At 56.5% G+C, this 14,274-nt stretch overlaps 1 protein-coding gene across 18 annotated transcripts in view; it reads right to left on the bottom strand.

The window, feature by feature from the left end:
- Positions 1-710: 710 nt before the first annotated feature.
- Positions 711-14,274, bottom strand: part of MAST3 (microtubule associated serine/threonine kinase 3) — a 38,715-nt gene continuing 25,151 nt past the window's right edge. For 15 of the 18 annotated variants that reach the window (XM_035728780.1, XM_035728781.1, XM_035728786.1 and 12 more), the window contains 13 exons: positions 11,757-11,889; positions 11,363-11,528; positions 10,712-10,813; positions 9,924-10,046; positions 8,951-9,060; positions 7,685-7,821; positions 6,734-6,978; positions 6,027-6,233; positions 5,514-5,740; positions 4,928-5,050; positions 4,238-4,374; positions 3,947-4,128; positions 711-3,097 (listed from right to left, as the gene is read on the bottom strand). In XM_035728780.1, coding sequence (XP_035584673.1) covers positions 2,565-3,097; positions 3,947-4,128; positions 4,238-4,374; positions 4,928-5,050; positions 5,514-5,740; positions 6,027-6,233; positions 6,734-6,978; positions 7,685-7,821; positions 8,951-9,060; positions 9,924-10,046; positions 10,712-10,813; positions 11,363-11,528; positions 11,757-11,889 — 2,425 coding nt within the window. In that variant the 3' untranslated portion in view covers positions 711-2,564. The remainder of the gene's footprint in view (positions 3,098-3,946; positions 4,129-4,237; positions 4,375-4,927; positions 5,051-5,513; positions 5,741-6,026; positions 6,234-6,733; positions 6,979-7,684; positions 7,822-8,950; positions 9,061-9,923; positions 10,047-10,711; positions 10,814-11,362; positions 11,529-11,756; positions 11,890-14,274) is intronic. The other 3 variants (XM_035728778.1, XM_035728784.1, XM_035728777.1) reach the window with 2 other exon arrangements.

Below are 14,274 nucleotides of genomic sequence, written 5' to 3'. Positions count from 1 at the left end.
GAGGCGGAGCCTCGAGACGTCCGAGTATTTCCGGAAAGAACCGAACATACTCCCGCGGGACTGGCGGGTAGAAGATGCCCCGAGATCGCCGATCATTGCCGGAGACAGCCGAGTGCAATCGGGTCAGCTAAGCCTTTCCCTAAGCTCGGCTGGGCTTTGAGATGCCCGAGCGATTCCGGAAATCGCCGAGTGCCTTCCAGCTGGACTGATGGAACAGAGGCTGAGCCTCCGGACTGCGGAGAGTTTTGGAAAGAACCGAGTATGCTTGGACCCAGAGGCTGACCACTAACTTCCCGAAATTGCCAAGAATGGATGACTCCAAAGGGCGAGTGAGGCGGCCCTGAGCTCAGGGGAAGAGGAGAGACGTTGGGGTGGGAAAGGAGCTCGCCACGGAAAGCTGAGCTTTTCGGGAAAGCGGAATAGGTTGCGGTTGAAAGCGTTTCCATGGCAGCCTAGAGCGTCCGGAAACAGCTGTACAGACTGCATGCAGCCCTGCGAGCGCTAGAGCACGCCCAAGGGCCCAGACGCGGACGATTGTTTCCGGAAATAGCCGAAGATACTCGGAAACGGGGGGCGTGGTCAAAGGTTTCTGGTGCTACCAAGAACTCAAGAAGTAACCCAAAGCACCCAAGCTGGGCTGGGTTGGGGGATTGGGGCGGGGGTGGGGTGGTATGGGGCACAGTCCAAACAAAAACCTGTATAGAAAGGACACAAAGATGGTTTATTTATTTTATTAACACAGCTCAGGGCCCCAGATCGGTGTCTGGATGAAGATTTTAAGGGCAGAGCCTATGATGGGTACTCAGGGAGAGAGAGGGCAGCAGCAGGCCAGGGGCCTGAGAAGGCATCAGGGAGATAATCTCATTGGTGAACTCCTATGCAGCCTTCAAAACCCCTTCAAATGAAGCCAGTTTTCACCCTGTCCCCACCGCACTCTTCCCTTACCCCTTTCTTTGCCCCTCACAAATCCAGACATTGGACCTCCTCTTTGTAAATGTGGGCTTTTATTCACGGTCAGCTCCAGGATGGAAAGAGGGAGCAAGTCATGCACAGCCTTGGTCTAGCTCCAACACCAGCCAGTGCTGGGTGGGGGTCTCTGGGAGGGATGCAGAGTGGGCTGCAGTGCCTGGAAAGTGCCCTCACCATGTGGGGCACAGTGATCTTGCCAGGCACCTCCAAATAGGAAATGGAGGTTCTGTCTGACATGCCTAGTGGGTCACATAGCATCCTAGGGAAGAGAGCTGGAGATGGAGTCAGCTGTTAATCTGGCACCAGACTCTCCTCCATTCAAGCTCCCTTGTTGACAAGGCCCACCAAAGGGCCTGGCTGCATGATTTTTACCAGGTGATTGTGGGACAAGTCTCCACCCCTCACCAGGCCTCAGTTACTTGTCTGTAAAATGGGGATGATGACACCACCTGCAGCCTTCTCAAGGCTGGCTGAGGGAGAAGCCACAAGTAAAAGCGTTTGGCATAGAGTAGATGCTTAATAAATAGTCATTGGGATTAGTTTTTGTAAACACAAGGAAACTGAGGCACAGAGCGGGAAAGCCATTTTCCCAGAGCCACACAGGGAAGCCAAGAATTCAAACTTGCGCCCCATTGCCCCCCAGTTGGGTTTTCTCACTTGAACTTCATTCTAGGAAGGCCGTGACACATTGAGGGACACCCCATGGGGTGTTTCAGACACATCATGGTCAAGGGCTCACCCTGGTGGGCGTTAAGCACATGAAATCTTGTGCAGGGCAGACATTCTTTTCCTGCCCCGGCAGTACCCTTGGAGTCCTGAGTCTCCCTCCCAGGGCATCAGTGTCACCCTGTGGGATGGGTGACCCCTCTGCCTAGATCTGGTGAACTCCTACTCATCCATCAAAGTCCCAGTTCCCACACCCCCTCCTCCAGGCTGAAGCCTTCAGGACTAGAAGTAAACTCTAGCAAGACTGGCCTAGGGATGGAGGCTATGATAGTGAGAAGTAGCTTTCAGAATCCAGTCCATCATCGAGATTGCTTGTTTTCTGGGAGAGGGGAATCATTTGTAGATTCTCCAAGTCATACCCAAACTGGGCCCGGACAGGTAAGCTTGCCTGTATCCCCTCAAATCAGTGGGTATTGGGCCAGGATGGGATCAAGTAACACAAAACAACTAAAAAATACAGAAAACCTAGAAAACACGAACATACATGACTTGTCCAAGTGCTTCCTTCTCAGCCCAGGGGGCAGCGTCTGCAAATGGGGTCCCAGGTGCAATGGGCAGGACCCGGGCAGCCACCTTCACAGTGGCGGCTCAGTCTACCTATCGCTTATAAAAAGTAATAAATTAGTCGCAGGGATTTGCTGCTATTTACAATGCCACCCTTGTCCCCCATTCCTGCCCCTATGGCCCCTGATCTGTACCAGAACAGAGGGAGGTGCCGTCTCCGCCTTCCAGTAAGGACCGAGATGGCTTCTCGCCTTCCAGGTATCATAGTCTGGTGGCTCAGTCTCCATCCAGAAGTCACTTTATGGAAAAAACATTGCACAAAAAAAGCCCAACTTCTAGGCCAGGGAGAGGCCAGGTGGGAGGGATCAGTCCTTCCCGGCAGGTCCAAGGGCTCCCAGCACAGCCTCTGCGCCCTCCACGGCAATCTGTGGTACGGAGGTGAGCGGCCCAGTGGCCTCCTCGGGCGGCTCATCAAAGCTCACCTCTTGCACAGCCTCCTGTTTCTTGAAGGAGTCTCGGCGCTCGGACAGGTGTAGCCGCCGCATGACCACCAGCTCCGAGTCTGGCCCACGGCCGCGGCGTCCCAGCTCCCCATCCAGCCGTTCACCTGAACCCAGCTTGTCAGCTGACTGGCCCCGGCGCAACCGTGGAGACCGGGCAGGTGCAGGCGGGTGTCCGGGGAGGGGAGAGGGTGAGCGGGGTGGGGGCACAGGCACGGGTGGGCAGGCCAGTGGGGAGGGCGGGATACTGCTGGTAGACTTGCGGCGACCGGTCTTGGGGCGGGGTGGCCCGAGCTTGGCGGCCAGGCCATGCAGGGAGCTAGGGCGGGTGTGGCCAGCGGCGGCGGGAGAGGCAGGGCTGCTGGAGCTCGGGGAGGCACTGGGAGGGGATGCCGTGTCTGTGGAGGACAGATGAGGGTCAGGGTCACCAGCCTCAATGTCTCCAGCCTCAAGGTGGGGCCCTGGGGCTGAGCACACCTGCCAAAGCCCACGCCCTTCCCTGTGGCCACCCAGTATGCCCACTTTTCTTGCCTCCTGTTCCGTGTGCAAGTTGTTCCCTTGGCTTAGATCTGGTGAACTCCTACTCAGCCATCAAAGCCCTAGTTCCTCTCCACCCGCTTCGCATCTAATGACCTACCACCACTCAATGGGACAAAGATACGCTCCACCCCATGAAGTCAGGGTGAGCCAGAGGGGTAGCAACTGGGGTGCCCAGGCCTCCTGGAGGCCCTCCCTGCTTCCCCTTTGGGTTGCCCCAGCCTATTCCTCCCTTCAGCCGGATGCTAACCCAGTGGGGCTGGGGGTGTCTGTGTCTGGCTGTCTCGCAGACTGGGGGCGCTCAGCATTGGGCCAAATCACCATCCTTTCCTGCCCCAGAATGATCTTTCTAAAACTCAGACCCCTCTAAAACATGCCTTCTCCAGCTTACACACCCTCCATGGCTCCCAACTGCCTACCAACGTAAGCCCAGCTCCTTGGCTTGACTCATCTCCCAACTTCCTCTCTCCCCTGCTTTCTTAATCCTCCTGTCCAGCCCCCTCTGTTCATGATGCTCTCTCTCCTGGGTACACTCTTCCCTGCTCTCACTCCTGTCTCCTACCACCTCCAGGCTGCCTGGAAAGGCCCTTCTGGTCACCTCATTTCCCACATCATGTCATTCCCTCCTTAAAGGAGGTTTAAAACCCTGCTGGCTCCCTCAATGGGGCCAGGCACCACAGACCTGAGTTGCCCCGGGGTGGCACACGTACCTGCTGGGGCATCGGGAGCTGGGCTGCGGCAAGGCGTGGTCGGGCTGGGGGAGAGGCTGTGGGTGGGTGACCCTGGGAGGCTTTCACTGGACGACAGGGAGTGGTGGAGGCCGGAAGAGAAGCTGCGGCTGGTGTGTAGCACAGAGGACTGTTTTGAGATCTTCTTGAAGAGCGACTTCCGCCTGAGGGTGGGAAGCCCTGATGCTTCAGAACCCACACCCCCAGCAGCCCGGGGAGCTGGCCCCCGGGGTCCTCCACCAACACTCCGTGGAGGGCCCACCCGCCGCTCACCGGTCCTGGGTCTCCCGCCGGCGGCTCCGCTTGCTCCGGCGTGCCATGCGGCCCTTGGCCACATTCTTCCGGGCGGGGCCCACCTTGATGGAGGTGTTCTCCAGGGCGGTGGTCCGGAGGGCGATCTTGTTGCCGCTCTGTAGGAGGGATGGCGAGGGGTCACCTGGATGCCTCCCATCTAGGGAGCCACCCACCCACCCGTCTACCTCCTCATCCATTGGAGCCCCCGAGCCTATCTGCCCACTTCTCACCTAATGACCCACCGCCCAGTGGGCCAAAGGTACATGTCCACCATCTTTCTGTCCATGCAACGAGCTACCCACCCACCCACCCACCCACCCGCCGGTCCTAGGAGCTATCCAAGCAAGGCCCTGCCTCCTGGCTTGTGTCCACCTCCCTACCACCAGGCCTCAGCAGGGTGAGCCAGAGGGAGGGCCAAAAGTAGGGGCACCTGGGGGACTAAGAAGGAGGTACATCCTGGGCAGAGTGGAGGGGACATGCAAGGCCTGGAATTGGGACCAGGTGTGGAAAGGTGTGGTTCCAGGGGGAGAACCTCAGCATCAGGGGCTGTCAGGGGGTCAGGGGAGCAAACCAGAGGGTAGACAGCGGGGGCAGATCTGAGGGCCCTGAGGATGGACAGGGGGTAGGGGTTCTGGGAGCCCCAAGGGTGGGCGGTGGTGGGGGCTGTACCTTCAGCAGCAGCTCAACGACATCCATGTGCACCAGCCCCAGGACTGACTCCCCGTTGATGTGGGTGATGAGGTCCCCGGCTCGCAGGCCCGCCTCCTGGGCGGGGCTTCCCTCCTCCACATTCTGGGGGTGAGGGTGGATGGTAGCATCAGCAGTCTGGGGCCCCACAGCTGGAGACCCCGTGCCAGCTGGGTCAGCCATGGGACCCCAGCAAGCTGCTGCCTCCCATGCTGTTTCCTTGACCTTGGGGGCTGTTCAGAGAGTGACTGGTGGGGAGGGAACAGGCCCTGGGCTGGGAGGAGGCAGGACGACACTCCCACTGTGCATCTGTGGGCAGGGGCCAGGAGCTTCATGCCCAACTGAGGTCTCTAACCCTCTGTCCATCCCTGTCCGTCTTGCCCAAGCCCCTCCCCATAAGGAAGAGGGACTGCAAAGATCCAGGTGGCACCAGCTCCCGGCCCTGGGCTCCAAAACCTTGCAGGCAATGAGACTAGAAAGTGCGGCTCCAAAAGTGAAGCATCTTGCCAGGGGGAAGCTAGACTCAAACCAGGTCCCGCTCTTCCTGCTCAGCCCAAGGCCAACTTACCCAGACAACGTGGTGCACGGTGTAGACATCGCTGTCGCCCATGTAGACGCGGATGGCCCGCAGGCTGAAGCCGTACTTCTTGCCTGAGCTGTGGATGACAATGGGGGGCCGCAGGCTGCCACACACGGGGGACGGGTCTCGGCTTGGAGAGGAGTCTCGGGACGATGGGTTCGAGGACAGCGAGCGTGGGGACAGAGGGCTCATGAGGGGGCCGCCACTGCCATCATCTGCAGGACCAGGGTTGGGAGGGGGTCACTCCCTTGCAGGGACCAGGGCCGGGAGGGCAGCCCCCCCACCAAGCTGATCACTCTGGCTGCTTTCCTGTTGTTCCAATGCCCCCAGCATAGCCCCCCCACCTGGCCTTTGCACATGCAGTGCCCTCTGCCGGAAATGCCAGTCCCCCAGCTCTCCCTGGGGCTAGCTGCTTCCCCCGTCCCGTGGCAGGGCCCCAACCCGGGGGTCAAAACAGACGTGGACAGACAAGCAAAGACAAGGCTGGGCCATGCGCGGTACCGGCTGTGATGATGAGGGACAGGGCGGACACTGAGGCAGACTTGGGCACGCGGCCCCCGCTGGGGGAGACCCGAGACTTCTCGGGAGCCGGGTCTCTTGAGCCCCCAAGGCGGCGGCCCCGACCAGCATCCAGGGCCCGCGGTGTCGAGTGTCGCGCACCAGTGCTGTTGCTTCGGAGGCGTGCGTGGCTGAGGGCAGCTGTGTCGGCTAGGGGTCAACAGGGTTGGCGGTCAGCCCAGCCGCTCTCGCCACTCCGCCCCCTGCCCTCAGGAGGCAAAGCCCCTTCCTCCCCGGTCGGCGTGTACACCGTCCAGCCTCCTCCTGGCCTTTCTTCAGGCAGTTCCCCCTTCCTACACTTCCTTCCTGCCCTGCTCTCCCTGGAAAGCTCCACTCTTCAAGTCCCCTCCTCTAAGAAGCCTTCCCCCACCCCTCAGACCCCGACACCCCTCTCAGAGCTCCCCAGCCTCATCCCCTTCTCCAGTCCCACCCTGACCCCATGAAGCTGGGGGTATCACCCCTAGATTGGGAGTAACACTGAGGCCTCAGGCCTCTCTGGAGCCCTGGCCTCTCCTATCTTAAAGCCTTTGTTAGACGAGCGAATGGTCTCTCTGGAGAGCTCCTACTCAGCCTTCAAAACCTGTCTCAAATAGTCCCTCCTCTGGGAAACTTTCTACAATACGATCCCTCCCATCCGGGACCTCACCTACCAGAAAGGCTTGAGGGCTTGGGCATCACTGGGGTGGCTGCTGGGGGTGGATCAGGCTCCCCCAGAATGAAGATGGGCCTCTTAGGGCCTGCAGAGGCTGGGCTGGCTCCCTCATCCTCTGACGAGAAGGCAAACTTGGGCATTGTGTCCAGGATGATAGTATTCAAGAGAGATGGGCTGGGGCCCCGCTCAGGCTGGGAAGAAGAAGACTGGCAGGAAGAACCAGAGGATGTCCAGGACCTCAGTCTGCAGCAGAGGAGAGCCAAAGTCACACTTGCCAGGTACCCTCACCCCAGGACACCCAGTCACCCCTAGTGGCCATATTTTAACTCTCAGCTTAGAAACAGAGGTAATTTGTAAATGCAGGGTGAATTCCCTCAGCATGCTCGGTCCTCTGTCTGCCCAGAGAATTTCTTTTCTTTTCTTTTTTTTAAGATTTTATTTATTTATTTGACAGAGAGACACAAGCAGGGGGAGTGGGAGAGGGAGAAGCAGGCTTCCCGCTGAGCAGGGAGCCTGACATGGGGCTCAATCCCAGGACCTCGGGATCATGACCTGAGCCGAAGGCAGACGCTTAACTGACTGAGCCACCCAGGCGCCCCTCTGTCTGTCTTCTAAAACCCAGCTTCCAACACCCCTCCGTTAGCGGACATTGATTATTTTTCTGCTGAGTCTGGTCTTTGAAGAATGAACAGGAGTTCGTTAGCAAAGGGTTATTCCGGAATAGGGCAAGCAAAAGCCTAACAGTATGACCGCGTAGTTGCTCTATGCTCAGTGTGGTCCGGGGTGCAAAGCCAGGGGGCCACGTCGGTGGGGCTCTGACACGCCAGCCCACGTGTTTGACCCTTTTCGACTGGGCCACTGGGAAGCTTTCTCCAGCGTTAGACCTTGTGGTCCCCACCTCCCAGCAGGCTTGGTGGCTGCATCTGCGCACACGCCCCAGCCCACCTACCTGATCTCCACGCTCAAGCGGCGGCCGGACTCGCCCTCACCGCTGCGCTCCCACCCTTCCTCCCGGTCCTCACTGAAGCTCCGCTCGGCGAAGGTTGGGGTGGGCTGGGCGGCCAGGAACTCGGAGCTGCTATAGACCTGGCAGCAACAGAATATAACAGTAAGGACACGGACACAGGCAGCCACACCCTGGGGAAGAGCCGGCTTAGTTGAATGCTTCCTATAAGTCCGACGCTTCCTTGTGAGTCATTTCCTTCTATCCATACTCGCCACATCCCTAAGAACAGAAGAGTCTTTAGCCCACTGTACAGATGGAGAAGCTGAGGCTCAGAGGGCCCTGGCTACCAACGGGGCCACAGCCGGGGTTCCTGCTGCTGATCGGGACGCTCTGCGTGGGTCTCAGGCCCGCAAGCAGCACAGAAGGTTTTTTTCATCCGATTATAAACGAAGGAAGGCGCTTAAGCTGGTGAGGCTCTAAAGTGAGCAGTGAGCGAGGAGCACTGTTCACAAGCACCTCAATGCAGGCACACCCCTAATGTCCATCAACGGAGGGGTAAATACAGTGTGGCCCATCCACGCAATGGAATATCACTCAGCCATAAAGAGGAACCAAGCTCTGACACGGGCTACACCGTGGATGAGCCTCGAAGACGTTGTGCTGAGCGGAAGAGGTCAGACATGAAAGGCCACGTGTTGTGTGATTCCACTTAGGTGAAAGATCCAGAAGAAGCAAATCCAGAGACAGAAAGCAGATTGGTGGTTGCCAGGCGCCGGGGGAGGGGGGCAGGAGAGTGACTGCTCGTAGGGGCGGGGGTGATGGGAAGGTTCTAGAGCTAGACAGAGGTGATGGGTGTCCAACATTCTGAATGTACTAAATGGCGCTGAACTGTACAGTTTAAAATGGCTAATGTGGGGCGCCTGGGTGGCTCAGTTGGTTAAGCGACTGCCTTTGGCTCAGGTCATGATCCTGGAGTCCCGGGATCGAGTCCCGCATCGGGCTCCCTGCTCGGCAGGGAGTCTGCTTCTCCCTCTGACCCTCCTCCCTCTCATGCTCTCTATCTCTCATTGTCTCTGTCTCAAATAAATAAATAAAATCTTTAAAAAAAAATAAAAAAATAAAATGGCTAATGTGGTACATTTTATATGTATTCTTACCACAATAAAAAAAAGAAAAAAGGTAGAACACCGCTGCCCCGGCCCCCCCGCCCGCCCAGTGAACATCTTGCCGTGTTTCCTGAGTGCTAGCTGTGTCTGGCCCCAGGCCCACCTTGCTGAACCGGTGGGAACAAGACGAGAACTGAGGGATCTCTGTGGATGACTCCTCGTCATTGGTCTCCTCATCCTCCGAGCCCAGGTGGCGGTAACGTTCCGAACGTGCTGGGGAGGGAAAGGCACGTGCAGCCCACCTGATGTCCGCAGGTGGCCGCAAGCGCTGTGGGGTGATGTGGGGAGGGCGTCCCAGGCGGGGAGACACTGTCAGGGCAAAGGGATCGAGGTGGGACAATGTCTGGTGTATTGAGGGACCGCAGGAGGCTTGAGTGGCAGAGTGAGTACCTGGCAATAAACAACTCAGCTGCATTCCTACGATCTGCGGGATCGTGGGTGGGAATACTTGTCTGACCCTCAGTCTCCTCACCCCTGAGATGGGTCACCCAGAAGTTGGTAATACTGGGCATCTTAAAAGGATGCTCCCTATTTTACAGAAGAGGAAACATGCTCAGAGAGGACCTCTGACATGCCCAAAAGCACAGCAAGGTCTGGAGGAGGTGCTGGAAACCGAGCGCATTTCATCTGCCTGGCTGGAGCCCCAAGTGGGCAGAGGAAGAGTTGTCTGAGCCCACCCACAGTGTTGGAGGGGTTCCCCCCACAAAGCCCAGCAAAGCGCCCCGCCCTTCTATGTGACAAACAGGGCTCCGTGCCTGGTCAAGGCTGGACACTAAGGAGGCTGAACTTGCTAGGGATGCCAGGCAAGGGTCTGCCACACTCAGCGCCTCGGTTTCCCCTCCTGCAATCCGGAAGGATGCTGTGGCCTCCTGACCCCAGATGCGCAAGGAAACCAGCCAGGGGGGTGGGGTGGGGTGGGCAGCTACCAGCAGACATGCTCTAATTTCTCAGAAAGCTCAGGAAGTCAGAAGCTCCAGGCTCAGGGCGAGGCGCTTGGGTGGAGACCCTGGCAGACACCCCACCCCATCTCAGGCGAATGTGGGACAGCAGAGTCCGCCCCCTTAACCCCTACTTACTGTCAAAGTAGCTGGTGTCGTCCTCGGCTTCAAGCTGTGGCACAAACTCAGCTTTGTGTCGCAGAAGCCCAGCCCAGTCCAGTGTCCAGAAGAAGGGGTGCTGCTTTACCTCGTGGGTGCCACCTACAGACATGCCCAGCTCAGCCCTGCAGCTCCCTGTCCCCGCTGCCCTCTGGGTCAACTATGAGCCCAAACTTGGCCAACACAGAACCATAAAGATGGCGAGGGGAGCAGCTGCTGTTTCAGAGTCTGAAGAGGGACAGAGCCGGGGCTAGAACCCAGGCCCTGCTCTTGCCTCTGCTGGATTCTGAGATGCCACCACCCGGAGAAACCCCAGAGCCCTAGGAGGGCTTCCTTCCCAGGCCTTTTCCATGTATTTCTACTCCATGGAGTAGACTGACTGTGTGAAGGTATCCTGTTCCCCAGCCTCAGCCCCTATGGTCCTCTCCAGTGGCTAGGCTTCATCATGAACGTGACCTGGAGTGGCTGTGTAATGGGTTGCTGCAAGAGTCTCAGTCCCTTAACCATTAATTAGGTGGCTAAGGAAATCTGAACAGTGGGATCCACTGGGCTGGGCCTTTGAGGACCTTAGGACACAGCCCATGATGACCCTGCAGGCTCCCATACTCACCCTCAGTGCCTCTTGTCTGCATCAGACCCAGCTCCCTGTTAGCTCCTGGTGAACTCCTATGTATCCTTCAAAACCCCAGCCCCAATCCCCCCTCCTCTATGTAGCCTCTCGAGTTACTGCTTCCCCAGCCCCCTGCCACCCTGCCCCAATCACATACCAGTGCCCAGACGGTCCAGTGGGCTCTGTCGGAGCAGCCTGGTGATGAGGTCTTGGGCATCAGCTGGGAGGGCCTCATCCCCTTCTGGCCACATGATCTCATCTAAAATGAGGAAAGGGGAAAAAAAAATTAAATTAAATTAATAAAATGAAATAAAATAAAATAGCAGAGGGAGTGAGAGGGTGAGGCTAGCCCTTCGTAGCACCTCCGACCACCTCCCCTCACTCACTGCACACCGAGCCGTCGGCCTCCTCTGTTCCTTCAACACACCAGGCTCAGTCCCACCCACAGCCTTTGCTCTGGCTGTACCCCCCTACCAGGGCTGTACCCCTCTTCTACTTCTGTGGCTCCCTCTCGCTCCTTCAGGCTGTGCTCACACTGTCACCTCAGTGAGGCCTCCGTGACCCCCTATTTAAGGCAGCCCCCACCACAATCTGGTACCCCATCCTCTCCCATCTTCCTGCTTTTTTTTCTTGGCATTTTTTTGTACCTGATGTTCGGTAATTTGCTTATTGATCTCCCTCACTGTCTGTCTTGCCCTTGGCCATGTCCCCAGTGTCTGGTTGGGGCTAGGCACCCTGTAGGGGGGCTGCTGCCCAGAGCCCCAGTGGGGCCAAGACTCGAACCGCGGCCATGGTGGGGGAAACGCACCACTGACCACCTGGCCAAAGAGTTCCTCGGGGGTATCTCCGAAGAAAGGCACACAGCCCACCAGGAATTCATAGAGGACAACACCCATGGCCCACCAGTCCACTGGCTTCCCGTAGCCCTGGCGGAAGATCACCTCGGGCGCGATGTACTCAGGCGTCCCGCACACCTGGGTCAGGCAGAATGGGGAAAAGGAGGGTGGCCTCCAACTCCAGAGAGGCCACAGGAGAGATGGAGAGGTCAAGGCCAGGCTGGGCACAGGGGTGGAGAGAATTATGGGGGAGGGGGGGCAATTTATCTTCTCCTTTGTGCTGCAAAATCTCCCCATGTCCTGAGGGTCAGGATCCAGACAGAGGGAGGCGGTCCCGCACCCACAGCCCCCTGCCCACCCGCACACCTGCTTGTCCACGAACTCCCGGGTGTCCTTCTCGATGTGGCCCTCGTAGAGGTTGGTGGCCATGCTCATGAGCCCAATCTTGGACAGGCCAAAGTCGGTCAGCTTGATGTGGCCAAGTGAGGTGATGAGTAGGCTGTGGGCGGGTGGGTGGTGCACTCAGGGCCAGGGGGCCCAAGGTGCCTGGCCGCTCATGCCAGCCCAGAACTTGGTGCCACCCCAGGTGGGCTGAGGTCCAGCCAGGGCAGCTTCACTCCCCGGAGGGGGTCTGAAAGAGCTTCCTGAACACAGGCACATTATCACAAGAACCAGTAGGTCTTGGGCGGTATTTCAAATCTGGCAAACATCTTGGTGCACCTACTGGATGCGTCTGCTGTTGCTGCTGAGCACCAACTGTATACTCCACTGTTCAAATACAAATTTCCTGAGAATCACTCTGTCTCCCCACTGTGCATTAAAACGTCTGAACACCTACTGGGTGGATCTAAAATATATGTTTGTACATGTGTCCATTCTTTTTAACAAACTAAACGCTTTGCAAACACTTATTGTTTACATTCCCTGTTGAACAATGAACATACTTTGAGCATGTGCTCAAGTATGTATACAGAAATCTTTCTGTGCATCTCCTGCAGAGACCCACTTTTAAAAACTTGGACACCTACCATGTACCCTGCTATTCAAGTTTTCCCATCAGCTTAAGTACATACACGTTTTGCGAGGTGATAGAACCACATGGAACATCTTTAATAAAGTCACATTTTTATGTACCTCCCGGTACACAGGCTGCTTCATTTCTAGAGAACTCACTGTGTATATCCAAGCTGTTTGATAAACCCTTTATTTGGCACATCCTGTATATATAACTTGACTCTATAAAAAAAATAATTCTGTGCACCTACTATGTGTAGCCACTATTTTTAAAGAGACGTTTCCTGAGCAACTACTGTGTACATCAGCTGAGGAAAACCATTTTGGTGTAGCCCCCAGGTGCAGTTAAAACCAAGGGCTTGGGGCGCCTGTGTGGCTCAGTCGGTTAAGCAGTCTGCCTTCGGCTCAGGTCATGATCCCAGGATCCTGGGATCGAGCCCCGCGTCGGGCTCCCTGCTCAGCGGGAAGCCTGTTTCTCCCTCTGCCACTCCCCCTGCTTGTGTTCCCTCTCTCGCTGTGTTTCTAGCAAATAAATAAATAAAATTTTTAAAAAAATAAAATAAAGGGCGCCTGGGTGGCTCAGGTCATTGGTTAAGCGACTGCCTTCGGCTCAGGTCATGATCCTGGAGTCCCGGGATCGAGTCCCGCATCGGGCTCCCTGCTCGGCGGGGAGTCTGCTTCTCCCTCTGACCCTCTTCCCTCTCGTGCTCTCTGTCTCTCATTCTCTCTCTCAAATAAATAAATAAAATCTTAAAAAAAAAAGATAGCTCCCAGAAAACATTAAAAAAATAAAATAAATAAAAATAAATAAAAATAAAATAAAATATCAAAAACCAAGGGCTTAGGCAGGCCTGGGGCCAGCCACTGGTAAGACAACCAATACTTCTGGAGTTCCTATGGGGGCACATGCCTGTCTAAAAAACATTCACCTCTTGAACACCGACTGTATGAGCTATTTAAGAAAAATGTTTTCCTTCTTAGAAACGAAATGCTATGATGCTGGGGATATGCTTCAAATTACCCAGCCTGGGGGGAGGGGGGAGCTGGAAGTGGGAGGAAGCAGCAGGATCCGCATGGACGTGGGGAGTGGATGGTGGGGGCACTGGACCCTTCTGTTCTGAGCTGGGCTGTGTATCTCCAAATTCCCATGTGGAAGCCCTCACCCCCGGGAACTACAAATATGACCTAATTTGGAGGGAGGATGGTCGTGTGACTAGTTAAATGAGGACGCCCTAGAATACAGTGGTCCCTCATTCAATAGGACTGGTGTCCTTATGAAAACGGGACATGTGGACACAGACATGCAGAGGGAGGACACCACGTGAAGGCCAGAGCGATGCTGTCATGAGCCACGAAATCACCAGAAGCTGGGGGAGAGACCTGGAAAAGATCCTTCCCTGGCACCTTCAGAGGGAGCCCTGCTGATACCTTGATCTTGGACTCCTGGCCTCCAGGACCGTGAGAACACACTTCTGTGGCTTCGGCTGCCTAGTCCGTGCTACTTTGCTCTGATGGCCCTAGCAAATGAATGCACCTTCTCTTGACTTCGGGATGTATTTGAAATCTTCCAAAGTGAAAAAAAATTTTTTTTCTCGAGCACCTGTTATGTGTGCCCACCTCCCTGAGCCCTCTGGGGCTGGACATTTGCCTGAGCCTTTTTGCAGATGAGGGTCCTGAACCTGGGAGGGGCGGGTCCTGCTTTGGGGTTTAACCTGACACACTCAGGAGACCCCACCCCACTCTAGGATGATCCACAGAGTTCTGCTGGGCACAGGGCATCCTTAGAGTGTCGAACACAGAGGTCCAGGTATACAACAGGTGCCAAATACACACTTTATCTTCTGAGCTGCTGGCAAACTACGAGATGCCC

Source organism: Zalophus californianus, chromosome 1, assembly GCF_009762305.2.
Source record: "Zalophus californianus isolate mZalCal1 chromosome 1, mZalCal1.pri.v2, whole genome shotgun sequence".
Classification (NCBI taxonomy): domain Eukaryota; kingdom Metazoa; phylum Chordata; class Mammalia; order Carnivora; family Otariidae; genus Zalophus; species Zalophus californianus.
This window is presented reverse-complemented; position numbering and strand designations above follow the sequence as displayed.